This window comes from Sus scrofa, chromosome 11, assembly GCF_000003025.6.
Source record: "Sus scrofa isolate TJ Tabasco breed Duroc chromosome 11, Sscrofa11.1, whole genome shotgun sequence".
Taxonomy (NCBI): domain Eukaryota; kingdom Metazoa; phylum Chordata; class Mammalia; order Artiodactyla; family Suidae; genus Sus; species Sus scrofa.
The window spans coordinates 3,961,122-3,977,588 of NC_010453.5; the positions used below are offsets into that span (position 1 = coordinate 3,961,122).

General features: G+C 40.4%; 1 protein-coding gene across 1 annotated transcript in view; it reads right to left on the reverse strand.

Moving 5' to 3' along the window:
* LOC100625134 (phospholipid-transporting ATPase IB) overlaps positions 1 to 16,467 on the reverse strand; it is a 161,506-nt gene that overhangs the window by 122,039 nt on the left and 23,000 nt on the right. Inside the window, exons 6-9 of the mRNA XM_021065491.1 lie at positions 16,113 to 16,158; positions 15,080 to 15,120; positions 12,824 to 12,897; positions 7,237 to 7,306 (exon numbers count right to left, since the gene is read on the reverse strand). Coding sequence (XP_020921150.1) covers positions 7,237 to 7,306; positions 12,824 to 12,897; positions 15,080 to 15,120; positions 16,113 to 16,158 — 231 coding nt within the window. The remainder of the gene's footprint in view (positions 1 to 7,236; positions 7,307 to 12,823; positions 12,898 to 15,079; positions 15,121 to 16,112; positions 16,159 to 16,467) is intronic.

The following is a 16,467-nucleotide window of genomic DNA, read 5'->3' on the forward strand; positions in this document are numbered from 1 at the left end:
ACACAGTTGCCTCTAATCCCATCCAGAGACTAAGCCCCACCACCAGAGGGATTAGAATCAGCTCCACCATCAGGAAGCCTACAGCAAGCCCCCCATACCGACCTCAGCCACAGGGGGGAAGCATCAGAAGTAAGATAGGCTACAACTCTATTATCTGTAAAAAGGTCACCACACCAAAAACCTATAAAAATGAAAAGACAGAGGACTATAACTCAGATGAGAGAGAAAGGAAAAACCCCAGAAAAACAGCTAAGCCATGAGGAGATTCTTAGCCTCCAGGAAAAAGACTTTAGACTGTTGATGCTGAAGAAGATGCAAGACATTGGAAATAAACTGGAGGCAAAGATGGATAACTTACAGGAAACACTGACCAAAGAGATACAAGATATAAAACTTAAACAAGAGGAGATGCAAAATACAATAACTGAAATAAAAAATTCACTAGAAGCAGCTAACAGCAGAATACAGGAGGCAGAAGAACGAATAAGCAAGGTGGAGGACAGATTAGTGGAAATTACGGATGCAGAACAGAAAAGAGAAAAAAGATTGAAAAGAAATAAAGAGAGTCTCAGAGAACTCTGGGACAATGTTAAACGCACCAACATCCATATTATAGGGGTTCCAGAAGGAGGAGAGAGAGAGAGAAGGAGACAGAAAAAATATTCCAAGAGATAATAGCCAAAAACTTCCCTAACATGGGGAAGGAACCACTCACTCAAATCCAGGAAGCACAACGAGTACCACACAAAATAAACCCAAGGAGGAACACCCCGAGACACATACGAATCAAACTGACCAAAACTAAAGACAAAGAGAAAATCTTGAAAGCACCTAGGGAAAAGAAACAAATAACATACAAGGGAACCCTGATAAGGTTATCGGCAGATTTTTCAACAGAAACTCTGCAGGCCAGAAGGGAGTGGCATGATATACTCAATGTGATGAAAGGAAAAAACCTCCAACCAAGATGACTCTACCCAGCAAGGCTCTCCTTCAGATTTGAAGGAGAAATCAAAACCTTCTCAGATAAGCAAAAGCTGAGAGAATTCAGCAACACTAAACCAGCCTTACAACAAATACTAAAGGAACTTCTCTAGGCAGAAAAGAACAGGAGAAGAAGGAAAGGAAAAAGAGCAGCAAAAACAAATCCAAGGTAATTAATAAAATGGCAATAAGAACATACATATCAATAATTACCTTAAATGTGAATGGACTAAATGCCCCAACCCAAAGACACAGACTGGCTGAATGGATACAAAAACAAGACCCATATATGTGCTGTCTTCAAGAGACCCACTTCACTTCTAGGGACACACACAAATTGAAAGGGAGAGGATGGAAGAAAATACTTCATGCAAATGGGGATCAAAAGAAAGCTCGAGTAGCAATACTCATATCAGACAAAATAGACTTTAAAATGAAGAATATTTTCAGGGACAAAGAAGGACATTACATAATGATCAAAGGATCAATCCAAGAAGATGACATAACAATTTTAAGTATCTACGCACCCAACACAGCTTCACCACAATATATAAGGCAACTGCTAACAACCTTAAAAGGACAAATTGACAATAACACAATCATAGTCGGGGACTTTAACACCCCACTGACAGCAATGGACAGATCAACCAGACAGAAAATCAAAAAGGAAACACAGGCCCTGAATGATGCATTAAACCAGGTGGACTTACTAGATATTTATAGGACATTCCATCCAAAAGCAACAGAATACACATTCTTCTCAAGTGCACATGGAACATCCTCTAAGATTGATCATATCCTGGGCTACAAATCCAACCTCGGTAACGTTAAGAAAACTGAAATCATATCAAGCATCTTTTCCGACCACAATGCCATACGACTGGAAATCAACAACAAGAAAAAAACTGCAAAAGACACAAACACGTGGAGACTCAACAACATGCTACTAAACAACGAATGGATCACTGAAGAAATCAAAGAAGAAATTAAAAAATACCTGGCAGCAAATGACAATGAAGATACAACACTCCAAAACCTATGGGATGCAGCAAAAGCCATTCTAAGAAGAATCTGGCACTGCCACAAGCTGTGGCATAGCAAGCTGCAGCATAGGTCACAGGTGCAGCTCAGCTCATGCGGTGCTGTGGCTGTGGCATAGGCCAGTAGCTGCAGCCTCGATTCGACCCCCAGCCTGGGAACTTGCCACAGGCGCAGCAAAAAAAAAAAAAAAAAAGTCAGTGTCTGAAAATGTATTGTACTCAACAGAACAATGTACATCAAACTTTAAACTTTCTTAGACTTTGCCTTACTAACATTTTGCAAATAATTTTAGTAAGGTCAAAAGAGGTAAGAAAGTTATGTTTCCCTCACCTTTATATGAAACACCATTTGTAAAAGTATAATCTCCATAATCAAATACATGTAATATTTGACACACTCATGTCTGTAGCTGGTGACGCTGAACTACAGATCCCGCTTTAAGTAGCAAAGACCTAAAATGATGATTCCAAGCTTTTATGGGCATCAAATTCACCTGGAGGTCTTATTAAAATATAGATTGCAGGGCTGTGCCCCCAGAGTTTTTTTATTCAGTGGGTCTAGGCTAGGGCACAAGAATTTGCATTTCTTTTTTTTTTTTTGTCTTTTGTCTTTTGTTGTTGTTGTTGTTGTTGTTGCTATTTCTTGGGCCGTTCCCGCGGCATATGGAGGTTCCCAGGCTAGGGGTTGAATCGGAGCTGTAGCCACCGGCCTACGCCAGAGCCACAGCAACGCGGGATCCGAGCCACGTCTGCAACCTACACCACAGCTCATGGCAATGCCAGATCGTTAACCCACTGAGCAAGGGCAGGGATCGAACCTGCAACCTCATGGTTCCTAGTCGGATTCGTTAACCACTGCGCCACGACGTGAACTCCAGAATTTGCATTTCTAACAACACCAAGAGGATGGTGATGCCACTGGTCCAGGGCTCACACTTTGAGAATTATGTAGAAAATGCCTCCTTCCTATAAGATAACTTCAATCTTTCAGAGAGAAAAGGCAGATCATCTTCAAGAGAATTAGGAATCAAATATTTCTTCTCAGTTTTTAGTTTGTGTTTTCATCCTTAAAACAAGCAGAAAATAATTTTAACATAATTTTCTTAAGTTGTTTTTTACGGATGAAAATATAAAACTGTACAGCCACTTGGAAGACATTTTGGCAGTTTTGTGTAACTATCATGCAACTATCATATGACCTAGCAATTACACTCTTGGGCATTTCTTTTTTTTCATATTCCACATATAAGTGATAGCATATGATGTTTGTGTCTCACTGTCTGACTTCATTTAGCATGGTAATTTCTAGGTCCATCCATGTTTCTGCAAATGCCATTACTTCATACCTTTTTATGGCTAAGTAATATTCCATGATGTATATGTACATATTTATCCACTCCTCTGTCGACGGACATTTAGGTTGCTTCCGTGACTTAGCTATTGTACATAGTGCTGTATTCCATAGTGGTTGTACCAATTTACATTCCCACCAACAGTGTAAGAGGGTTCCCTCTTCACACCCTCTCCAGCATTTACTATTTGAAGACTGTGTGATGATGGCCATTCTGACTGGTGTGAGGTAGTACCTCATAGTAGTTTTGATTTGCATTTCTCTAATAACTAGTCATACTGAACATCTTTTCATGTGCCTACTGGTCATCTGTATGTCTTCCATGGAGAACTGTCTGTTTAGATCTTCTGCCCATTTTTTTTATTTTTTATTTTCCCACTGTACAGCAAGGGGATCAAGTTATCCTTACATGTATACATTACAATTACATTTTTCCCCCCACCCTTTGTTCTGTTGCAACATGAGTATCTAGACAAAGTTCTCAATGCTACTCAGCAGAATCTCCTTGTAAATCTATTCTAAGTTGTGTCTGATAAGCCCAAGCTTCCGATCCCTCCTATTCCCTCCCCCTCCCATCAGGCAGCCACAAGTCTTTTCTCCAAGTCCATGATTTTCTTTTCTGAGGAGATGTTCATTTGTGCTGGATATTAGATTCCAGTTATAAGTGATATCATATGGTATTTGTCTTTGTCTTTCTGGCTCATTTCACTCAGTATGAGATTCTCTAGTTCCATCCATGTTGCTGCAAATGGCATTATGTCATTCTTTTTTATGGCTGAGTAGTATTTCATTGTGTATATATACCACCTCTTCCGAATCCAATCATCTGTTGATGGACATCTGGGTTGTTTCCATGTCCTGGGTTGTTTCCATGTCCTGGCTATTGTAAACAGTGCTGCAATGAACATGCGGGTGCATGTGTCTATGTTATCCCATTATGAGGTTTGTCTTCATTTTGTTTAGGGTTTCCTTAGTTGTGCAAAAACCTCTAAGTTTATTTAGATCCCATTTGTTTATTTTTGTTTTTATTGTCATTACTCTAGGAGGTGAATCTGACGAGATACTGTTGTGGCTTATGTCAGAGAATGTGGCCTATGTCTTCCTCTAAGAGTTTTATAGTATCCAGTCTTATATTTAGGTCTTTAATCCATTTGGAGTTTCTTTTTGTGTATGGTATTAGGGAGTGTTCTAATTTCATTGTTTTACAAGTAGCTGTCCATTTTTCCAGCACCACTTATGGAAGGGACTGTTATTCTCTATCATATATTCTTGCCTCCTCTGTCATAGATTAGTTGACTGTAGGTGTGTGGGTTTAATTCTGGGCTTTCTATCCTATTCCACTGATCTATATTTCTGAAAGTTTATGGTCCATTTGGTTGAAGACTGCTCAGCATTTGGTTGCAAATTTTGCTGTTTTTAGGGGAGAAATTGAGCTCTAGTCCTTCTATTCCGCCATCTTAATCCCATCTCCAATAAATTTAATCTGATCTATATTGCTGGGTTTGTGCCAGTACCATACTGTTTTGATGACTGTAGCTTTGTAGTATAGTCTAAGTCAGGTAGCCTGATTCCGCCAGCTGCTTTTTTTTTTAATTTATTTTTTCTTTTTTTATAATACTTTTTTATATATAAATATATTAAATTTAAATATATTTTTATATATTTTCATATGTAATACTCAATGAATTTATTACATTTATAGTTGTACAATGAGCCATTTTTCTTTCTAGAGATGGCTTTGGCTATTCTGGGTCTTTTGTGCTTCCAAACAAACTTTAAAATATTTTGTTCCAATTCTGTGAAAAATGCCATTAATAATTTGATAGGGATGCACTGAATCTGTAAAATGCCTTGAGTAGTACAGTCATTTCGACAATATTGATTCTTCCAATCCAAGAAGTCTGTAATTACATTTTTAAAAATCCGGTAGGTACCAAACTATTACTATTAGCATGGGGGATGAAGGTGGGATTTGGAAAATGATGACAGTAAATTAAACTATCTAATTGTCTAATTTTCTGTATTTTCTAACTTAATTGTTTGAGGTATAGTTGATTTACAATGTGTTAATTTTTGCTGTACAGCAAAGTGATCAGCATATATACATATATATTCTCTTTCATGTTCCTTTCTATTATGGTTAATTAGAGTATATTGAATACAGATCCCTGTGCTATACAGTAGGACTTTGTTGTTTATCCATTCCATATATAACAGTCTGCATCTGCTAATCCCAACTCCCAATCCAACCCTCCCCACACCCCTTCCCCATGGCAACCATAAGTCTGTTTTCTATGTCTGTGAGTTTGTTTCTGTACCATAGATAAATTCATTTGTGTCATATTTTAGATTCCAAGTATAAGCGATATCATATGGTATTGTTTTTTCTTTCTGACTTATTTCACTTAATATGATAAACACTAGGTATGTAAACACTGCTGTAAATGGTGTCATTTCATTTTTTGTAATGGCTGAATAGTAGTCATTGTATATATATATATATAATTTCTTCTTTATCCATTCATCTGTCAATGAACATTTAGGTTGCTTCCACACCTTGGCTATTGTAAACAGTGCTGCTGCGACTATATTATTTTTACAGAGAGATCATATACTTAAGAAATTCTAAATTTATTTTCCATTTTCAATCAAATTAAAGTTTTCAAAAGAGATAGCAACAGACATGCAAATAATCAAAAGTAAAATCAGGGGTTTCCTTACTTAGGCAAACTAATGGAGCAAAATCAATGCCTTTCTTTCATTAATAAAAAATTAATGGAAAAGCTATTTCTTCCTGGGAGTTCCCATCATGGCTCAGCAGTTAATGAACCCAACTAGGATCCATGAGGATGCAGCTTCGATCCCTGGCCTTGCTCAGTGAATTAAGGATCCAGTGTTGCCGAGAGCTGTAGTGTAGGTCACAGACATGACTCAGATCCTATTTTCCTGTGGCTGTGGTATAGGCCAGTGCCTACAGCTCCTATATGACCCCTATCCTGGGAACTGCCATATGCCATGGGTGCAGCCCTAAAAAAAAGACAAAAAAAGAAAAGCAATTGTATACAAGATCACCCAGAGTTCATTTAGACATCCTTTCAACCTAGTTATAATATTTAGCCATGACAATAGTTTTATCACAAAATCATTAATAAAAATATTCTCAAAACTAAATACATAAAGATGTATTATCCTTTATGACCTGAATTTTATGGGACATAATTTTTCTTGCAATAGTGAGTGACACATTCATTTAGTTCCTGCTTATTATTTTAAAAGTACATTTTTTTTCATTTTTAAAGTTTCACTGAAATATAGTTGATTTACAATGTTGCGATAATAAAAGTACCTTTTAAATATCTGATGAGGGAGTTCCCATCATGGCTCAGTGGTTAGCGAACCTGACTGGCATTCATGAGGATGTGGGTTCAATCCCTATCCTCTCTCAGTGGGTTAAAGATCAGGCGTCGCCATAAGCTGTGGTGTAGGTCACAGACACAGCTCAGATCCTGTGTTGCTGTGGCTGTGGTGTAGGCCAGCAGCTGCAGCTCTGATTTGACCCCTAGCCTGGGAACCTCCACATGCCGCAGGTGCAGCCCTAAAAAAGACAAAAGACCAAACATCTGATGAGGGAGTTCCCATCGTTCCCATTCCATAACAAAAATTTTATTTATTTTGGTTTATCTGATGAGGATAAACCAAAATAAATAACATTTAAAAAATAAAACTAAATATCTGGTAAGGATAAATTACATCCATTCAACAGAGGTGAGAGAATTTTCATCATGAAAAAACAACTGGTACCTAACAAAAGCTGACATTGTGGATCAAGAACAACTTTAGGAATTAAAAAGACGTCTTTACCTGCCGTATTTTTAGATTTGTCTCTCCATCCAGATTAGATGTTGCAACGTAACATGTGGCCTGAGGTTGGCTAAGGAAAATAAAGCAAGTAATATTGAATCAACATCTTTCCAACAGATTAATTTCCCAAGAATGGTAACGACGGAGTGTGATCTACATCAGTACCAGTGCTTCAAAACTGAAAGGTTTATGACAACTACTTTGCCAGAGGATATTAACAGCCTGATCCTACGAGCCCAAAGTTCATCTTGCAGGAAAGCTCAGCGAAAAAGTTCCCGCCCTTACAGACTTGTGTGATTACTCTTCAACCTCCCCACCCCCACCAGAAAAAAAGGGCTGAGGATGAATGGAGATTTTATGTAGTTCACAACTGACCAGAGGTCAAATATACAATTCTTAAAAATTTAATTTTTAAGTAAATTATAGTTGATTTATAATGTTGTGCAAGTCTGTTATTCTCTGCAGTGGGTCCACTGCAGTCCCTAAGGACCCAGGCTTTACGCCTTGAGAATGAGGGTGTATCCTCCAGGACATTTCTACACAGAGCAGAGCTCCTGCGACAAACATAACAACTGGGGCCTCTGTATTTCCATCTAATAACCTCAAGAGCTAGGGAGTCAAGGCACGGAATCAGCAAACAGTTGTCTTGCCAAATTTTATTCCTTGTCAAACGCAGCTCATTTATGATACTTAACTATTTGAAAGAAAATGCCATGAAGAACAACAAAAATTGACAGTTAACATGTACTTAGTCTTAAACTCGGCCACGTCATTTGACTCTATCATGTGCTGAAATATCAGGCTAAAAGTAAAATAATCTGTATTCATTTGGTAACCAAGACCTTATACCCCAAAATAGAAAGACAGCTTCACTGGGGATCCAGAGATATAACAGAGTAAGGACTTCCAAAAGCCTCTCCTCTGTAACAAACAATGAGAAAATGGGCAAAAATTATCACAGTTAACTTTTTCAAAACTCCGAAAATTAACCAAAGGCTAAAAACAGCCCAGGGATACTTTATTCAAGACAAGTGGCTGAATTTTGACTTTTTTTAAAAAATAGTGAGTTTGGTGATATTTTAAGTTGCCCTAGCCCCACATCCTCCTTTTAGCTCAGAGGCAGCTCAGAGGAATAAGTCTACATTCCAAGTCCCAAGAGAGAACAGCACAGAGCTGGAGCTCTTTCCAATCCTCATTGCCAGAGAAGCACAAGCTGACCTGTCCGATGGTTCTCTCAAAGAGCCCACTTGAAAGGCCTGTTTTATTTGGCCTGACTCAGAGCTCACCCGAGGCTGAAAGCCTCTCCCTTGGGGAAGTGGGGAAGGGGAATTTGGTTGAAAATATTCACAGGGCAGTATTTAAATGTCATAGCTGGCCGGGGTAATGTATAACAGTTGAGGTAAACAACAGACTAAACAAAAAGCTTAAAAAATTGGTAATGAGCAGTAACAAAAATAGATCCCGGGGAAGAGAGAGAATCTAATTGCCAGAGGTGCCAAATTTTATTACCCAAAAAAGTTCAGTTTTCAACAAAAACATCATGAGACATGAAAAGAAGCAAGTAAGTATGGCCCATACATAAAGCAAAAGGCAATCTAGAAACTCCCTGAGGCAATCAAGGCATTGGACTTAATGCACAAAATTTAAATCAATATGCTAAATATGTTCACACGGTGAAAGGAAACCATGTTGAAAGAAACATCATGTGAGAAATGTCCCATGATATAGGGAACATCAATAAAAATATCCAAATTATTTAAAAAAATAAATAGAAAGTCTTGTGTTGAAAAGTACAGGAAACGACATGGAAAATTCACTAGAAGGGCACAACATCAGATTGTGAGCAGGGAGAAAAAACACTCATTCACCCTGAAGATAAGTCAATTGAGACAATCCGGTCTAAGGAAGAGAAATTTAAAACAATGGAAAAAGTGCACAGATTGTCTGGAACACAATCAAGCAACCAACATGTATAGAACAGGAGTCCCACAAGGTGAGTCAAGAAAGGAAGGAGCAAAAAGAACATTTAAAGTAATAATGGCCCAAAATTCCTCACACTGAATGAAAAATATCAATCTACCTACACATCCGAGAAGCTCAACAAAATAAGTCTCTAATTAGTATGTACTCAGAGACCCACACCTAGACATATAACCACACTGTTGAAAGTTAAAGCCAAAGAAAGACTCTTAAAAGCAGAAAGAGAAAAATTCCTTCTCACATTAGAGATGCTAAATAATATTAACACATCGTTTCTAAGCAGAAACCTTGGAAGACACTGGGATAACATATCAAGGAACTGAAAGAAAAAAATTATCAACCAAAAATTCTATATCCATCAAATCTACCCTTCAAAAGTTAAGGCGTTAAGACATTCCCAGATAACTAAAAACTGAGAAAGACTGTTAATAGCAGCCTTACTTTATAATAAGTACTAAAGGGAGTTCTTCAGGCTAAAATGAAAGATCCTAAGGCAGTACCTGAATCCACAAGAAAAAAAAAGCAGAGCTCCAGCAAAGGTACTATATAGGTAAATATAAAAGACAGTGTGTGTGTGTGTGTGTGTCTCCTTCTTTCTCCTGATTTAAAAGCCAACTGGTTAAGCAATAATTATACATCCATGTTGATGGTTACACTGCGTATGAAGACGTAATGTGTGGTAACAGCAAAAGGAGGGGGTGGGGGAAGCAAATTTGTATACAACTTTGGAAACGACATTGGTATTAATCTAAAGTAGATTGTTACAAATCAAGGTGCTGATGGTAATCCCCAAGGCAACAGGATATAAATCATATATACAGTAAAAGAAACAACAGAGAATTAAAAACATACCAGAATGTATTGTATATACCAGAATATCTATCTATTTAGCACAAAAGAAGCCAGTGGAAAGGAAGTGAAGAAGAAAAAGACACAGTATATAAGAAAACAAATAGCAAATGGCACATGAAAATCCTACCTTTTCAGTAACGCCATAAGCTGATTATATCCCCCATTAGAAGGCAGAGAGTGGAAAAAATGGATTTAAAAACAAAATAAAAACATTATACAACTATATGCTTTCTATAAGAGATGACACCTGAGACTCAAAAACACAGGTTCTCGTCTTGGATCAGTGGAAACGAATCTGACCAGCATCCATGAGGACGCAGGTTTGATCTCTGGCTTCGCTCAGTGGGTTAAGGATCCAGTGTTGCTGTAAGCTGTGATGTAGGCCGGCCGCTGCAGCTCCAATTCAGCCCCTAGCCTGGGAACCTGCATATGCCACATGTATAGCCCTGAAAAGCAAAAAAATAAATAAAATAAAAAAATTTTTTAAAAAGATTCAAAGACGCAAACAGGTTGAAAGTAAGAGGATGGGAAAAGATATACCATGCAAACAGTTAAAAGTGTCATTGTGGCTATACAAACATCATACAAAATAGACTTTAAGATAAAATCATTACTAGATAGATATTTTATAGTGATAAAAGGGTCAATCTGTCAAGAAGATAGAGCAATGATAAATATATACACACACTGAACAACACAGGTCAAAATAAATGAAGCAAAAACTCAAAGAACTGGAGTTCCCATCGTGGCTCAGCGTAAATGAATCTAAATAGCATCCATGAGGATGCAAGTTCAATCCCTGGTCTTGCTCAGTGCGTTAAAGATCCAGTGTTGCCATGAGCTGTGGTGCAGGCCACAGATGCAGCTTGGATCCTGCACTGCTGTGGCTGTGGTGTAGGCCGGCGGCTGCAGCTTGATTCAACTCCTAGCCTGGGAACCTCCATATGCCATGGGTGTGGCCCTAAAAAATACCAAAAAAGACACTAGAAAAAAAAAGATATTCTAGATTCTCTTACAAATAAAAATTCCAAGCTTGAAGAATACAAGAGGAGACTATATATGCGTGTATATACGTAAACATAAAATACCTCCAAAATTATACACAAGAATATAATAGTATTGACTGTCTGATGGTCAGTGGGGGGGGGAGTCACTGTCTGTCTTTTCATACCTTTTCTTTCTTTCCTTCTTTCTTTCTAGGGCCACACCCGCAGCATATGGAAGTTCCCAGGCTAGAGGTCGAATCAGAGCTGCAGCTATGAGCCTGCACCACAGCCAGAGCAGTGCGGGATCCGGGCTGTGTCTGCAACTTACACCCCAGCTCACATCAATACCCATCACCAGATCCTTAACCCACAGAGCAAGGCCAGGGATCAAAGCCGCATTCTCACAAACACTATGTCAGACTCTTAACCTGCTGAGCCACAATGTGAACTCCTCTTTTCACACCATTTAAAACTTGAAACATAATGTGAATTAGCTATTTCGGAGTTCCCGTCGTGGCGCAGCGGTTAACGAATCCGACTAGGAACCATGAGGTTGCGGGTTCAGTCCCTGCCCTTGCTCAGTGGGTTAATGATCCAGCGTTGCCGTGAGCTGCGGTGTAGGCTGCAGACGTGGCTCAGATCCCGCGTTGCTGTGCCTCTGGCGTAGGCCGGTGGCTACAACTCTGATTAGACCCCTAGCCTGGGAACCTCCATATGCCATGAGAGCAGCCCAAGAAATGGCAAAAAGACAAAAAATAAATAAATAAATAAATAAATTTAAAATGGCCTATAAAACTTCTCTTCTAAATTATAAATGCTCTACGTTTTAATGTATTCCTATAACAATCACTTTACCATTACTCTATCCAAGTCCAGACTTGCTTACAACCTTGTATTAGTGTTTCTACTTTCACAACACATCTGCATCCTCATCACCATATCATCATCCTGTTTTTACAACTACTGTGTGAAAAAAGACGAAATAAGGGGGATATTTTTCCTGAGAGATGAAAGATCTAAGAACACAACAAGAAAAGCTGTTTCAAATAAAAAGGCTTGTTCATATACTTCAGATTTTTTTCCATTAGACCAATAGCTCTCACTTTTAAAAATTTTGGAGTTCCCTTCATGGTTCTGCAGTGAATGAACCCTACCAGGATCGATGAGGATTCAGGTTTGATCCCTGGCCTTGCTCAGTGGGTTGAGGATCCAGTGTTGCCATGAGCTGTGGTGTAGGTTGCAGACATGGCTCAGATCCCATGTTGCTGTGGCTGTGGTGTAGGCTGGCAGCTGCAGCTCCAATTCGACCCCTAGCCTGGGAATTTCCACATGCTGCGAATGCGGCCCTTGGGGAAAAAAAAAGGAATTAATCTAAAAATTAGGACAGGAGAATGTACAGGTGAATTAAAGAAAAGCGAACACAAGTACAGAACAGCAGTTGTCAAACTATGACCTAAAGGCCAAATCTGGCCCCTGTCTATTTTTATAAATAAAGTTTTATTGGAACAGAGCCATACCAATTTTTTATATATTGCCTATGGCTGCTTCTGATGTTACAAAGGCAGAGCTGAAAGCTACAACAGAGACAGCATCACCCCCAAAGCTGAAAATATTTACTCTGCGTCCTTTTGTAGAAAACATTCGCAGTCACCGGTCTACCATCTAGAGAACGGCAGGGTGAAAGGGGTGAGAGAGGGAGACGCCTGTGGTTTTCTTACAGATTCTGACCCCAAGCGAAAGTGCCTGCAGCGCTCACCCGAGTAACTAACCTGGAAGAGATGAGGACCACGTCTGCAGGGAGGAACTGCCCGTCTGTGGCCTTCACAATGTCACCCACATTCACCTTTCGAGTCAGGAGAGAACACACGGGATCATGCATTTTAAAAAGGACAAACAAAGGCACAATGTGTCAAATAACCTCAAGAAAAAGGACAGCGGGAAAATCCCGGGGCCGTCCTGATAAGTTTCAGCTACGTTAGAACAACGTCATTTCCTCTTTTTTCTCTTCTTTTTCTTTTTTGCGGCTGCGTTCACAGGTTCGCAGCACGCGCAAGTTGCTGGGCCACAGCAGCGACAACCATGCTGGATCCTTAACCTGCTGAGCCACCGGAAAACTCCGTAACACCTCTATTTCCCGATGTCTTCATTTCTCTAGAACTGCTGTTCCTAACTAAGGGCTATTCTGCCTTCCACATCCGCCAGGGGACACTTGGCAATGTCTGGAGGTATTTTTGGTTGTCACAGTGGTGGGGGTTTTAGGGGATGACTCTATCATCACTGAATGAGTCCAAGCCAGAGATGCTGCTAAACTTTCCGCAATGCGCAGGACAGCCCCGCCCTCGGGAGTCACCCAGCCCAAAGTGTAAACAATGCCAAGGTGGAGACCCACTCGTGGCACCACATTTGCAATGCTGTGCTGTTCGTACACTATTACACTATCATTGCTTGCCTAGCGTCTGCCTTCCTCTGCTGAGAAAATGCCTGTCTCACTCCTAGATGAAGCCCCAGTGCTCATACCAGTGCTTCTACTGTATGAAATACTTGTTGACTAAATATATGAATGAAATCTAATTTTTAAATGAGAAAAAGCAAGAGACATAAATTCTAGGAATCATTCATGGTGAAAGCATCTTAAGCTCTTGACAATTTCTCCTTGGATACCAACCCTTTAACAAACTGAGAATTGACGCTGTGCTAAGTGCTAAAGGCATAGCTCTTAAAGGGACAGCCCTTCCCTGGGCAGCTGGAAAAGCCAGGGGTCTAAATGCTTTCCTCGACCAAGTTCTGGGCCTGCATTTAAAAAATAAGTTCTAACTGGAGGACGAGGAGACTGTGATTGCCATTGATTCACTGTATGATTTATGATGACAGATGATTCCCATATGAACTGAGCCTCAGATTAATTAACACTTCAGATCAAAGTTAGGAGTGAACTTTAGACGCTACAATGTGTCTTTATAAACAGCAAGCACAACCCCTAGGGGAGGAAAAAAAAAAGACTGACAGGACAACCTTCACAACTTGCACAAAGTCCACAAACACAACAGACAATAAAGCATTTATAACATATAAGCAAGCAACTTACAGCAAGATCTAAAAATGGCTAGAATAATACAAATGAGAACCGTGAAATTAAAACTGGAATTTCCGCAGAAGCAATACTGATGTAGGAAGTGAATATACACCCGCGGGCCTGAGAGCAGGAAGCCATCTCTCTGAAGGGCAGTGGCAACCCTCACATCTCCCACCAACCGTCTCTTTTTCTTTTTGACCACAGAGCCTCCATGAGCGTCCTTTCCTCTGCTGAGCACGGATGTCCAGAGCGCTCCCCTTGGGCACGTGCGCAGAAAGGACGCAGAGGGACAGAGTTCGAGCCCCCGGCTCAGGCTGCCGGCCTGGATCTTGCCGCCGAAGCCATGGGGTAGATTAGACCTCAATCCCGCCGTCGCCTCTGCTCAGTCAGAAGCCCACCGCGGCCTCACGCCACCCCGCTGGCTGTACTCGCAGCTCCCCCTTCCCAGAGGCGCGCCATCGGGCACAGAGGGCCCCCCTGCCATTCTTCTTGCCCTTGGTCCCAAAGAGAGGAGCGAAAAGCGGTCCCTCTCGACTCAGCTGGCTTCTCTCTCTCAGGGCAGGAAATAGCGATGATACTTAGAAATGGACACATTCTGAGAGTCAGCTCTCAAAGGAATTTGACACTGGTCACCAAGTAGCTATTGAGGAGCACACAGTCAGACGCTAGCCCCTGGACAGCTTTACTTCATCCCCGAAGGGCAAACATTATGACAACACTGCCCGGGATGTTCTCCACGGGTCATCTTGTGCCCAGAGCAACTGTGTGTGAACCACACAATGACACCTGCTAGCTGTGTCACCTTGAGCAAGAGACTCATTCTCTTTGATCCTTTGCTTCCTCATCTACAAAATGGGACAATATGATGCTTCCTAAAGATCCGCTTCCCAGATCAAAAATCTGCAGCTTTAAATACCGTGGGTGCTTATGACTAAGTTAAATACACTCTTACCTCTTTCCATAAAATCACCTGCCACACATTCTGTCTTAACACTGAAAAAGAAACAGTTATGTATTCATTGTAATTATTGCACTGGGTAAAGTCCAAAATAATAAAAGATACCTCTTCCCCAAAACTGCAGGCATTTATTTATAAATTATTGTTTTGTTAATTTAACTTTTGTATAAACTCACAGAGTATGTAATTCTGTTCATACGCACTAACCCCAAAAGACAGCAATACACTGGCCTTGATGGGACAGCGGTGAGCATAGCTGCCTTCCAAAATAGAGCAATATGGGGAGTTCCCGTCGTGGCACAGTGGTTAACGAATCCAACTAGGAACCATGAGGTTGCGGGTTCGGTCCCTGCCCTTGCTCAGTGGGTTAACGATCTGGCATTGCCATGAGCTGTGGTGTAGGTTGCAGACGCAGCTCGGATCCCTCGCTGCTGCGGCTCTGGCATAGGCCGGTGGCTACAGCTCCGATTCCGACCTCTAGCCTGGGAACCTCCATATGCCGCGGGAGCAGCCCAAGAAATAGCAAAAAAAAAAAAAAAAAAAAAAAGACCAAAATACAAAATAGAGCAATATGTAATAAAATGCAACATAGTATGATATGGGATAGAATATAGACAGACAGATAGATAGGCTGTATTAAGTCACTTCCAGTCCCAAAGAGAACACAGTTTGCTGCTATACGCTAAAATACTGGCTGATGGCCTGGAAAGCATCATAAGATATTTCTAATCAATACAGAGATAGCACATATCAGAACGAGGACGGAGAGAGGTATGCAACACCCAGTCTTCTTTATGGACGTGAGAGCTGTTCGTATGCTGGATACCCATTCCCCCGTCTTTCTTCTCTTTCTGTATTCTAGTCAGCATCATTACTGACTCTGAGCGTCATTCTAGTTTTTGTTATTTGGTTTTACACATCTTTAAATTAAAAAGTGTTACAAAACATACTGCACGCATCTACTTGCTGAATCTGGATATATTCTCAGAGTGAAGGAGTCATAAAAAAACTCAATCTAATATCTTACCTATTGTGTTCTTCGAGTTAACTAATCTGTCTGCCATATGTCGTTTCTGTTATAGAAAAAAAAAAAACCATGATGTCAAAAGTTCCAAATGAATCATTCAAATCACAGTACAAGTCACAGCAGTTTAAGAAAGAACAGAGACAGCAAACCTAACCATACAGTCTTTTGTTGGCTATAACTGATCTCAATTTTGCTTCTCCCTTACACGCCTCCAGAAATGGAGATGTGACCTAAGAGAGGCAGTAGAGCAGTGGGCTCAGGTGTGGGGCCCCCAGGGCCTGCCTGCCTTGGTTGATATCCCACCTCTGCCCCTTACTAGTGCAGCCGGTCAGGTCGCTGACTTGCCTGCGCTTCA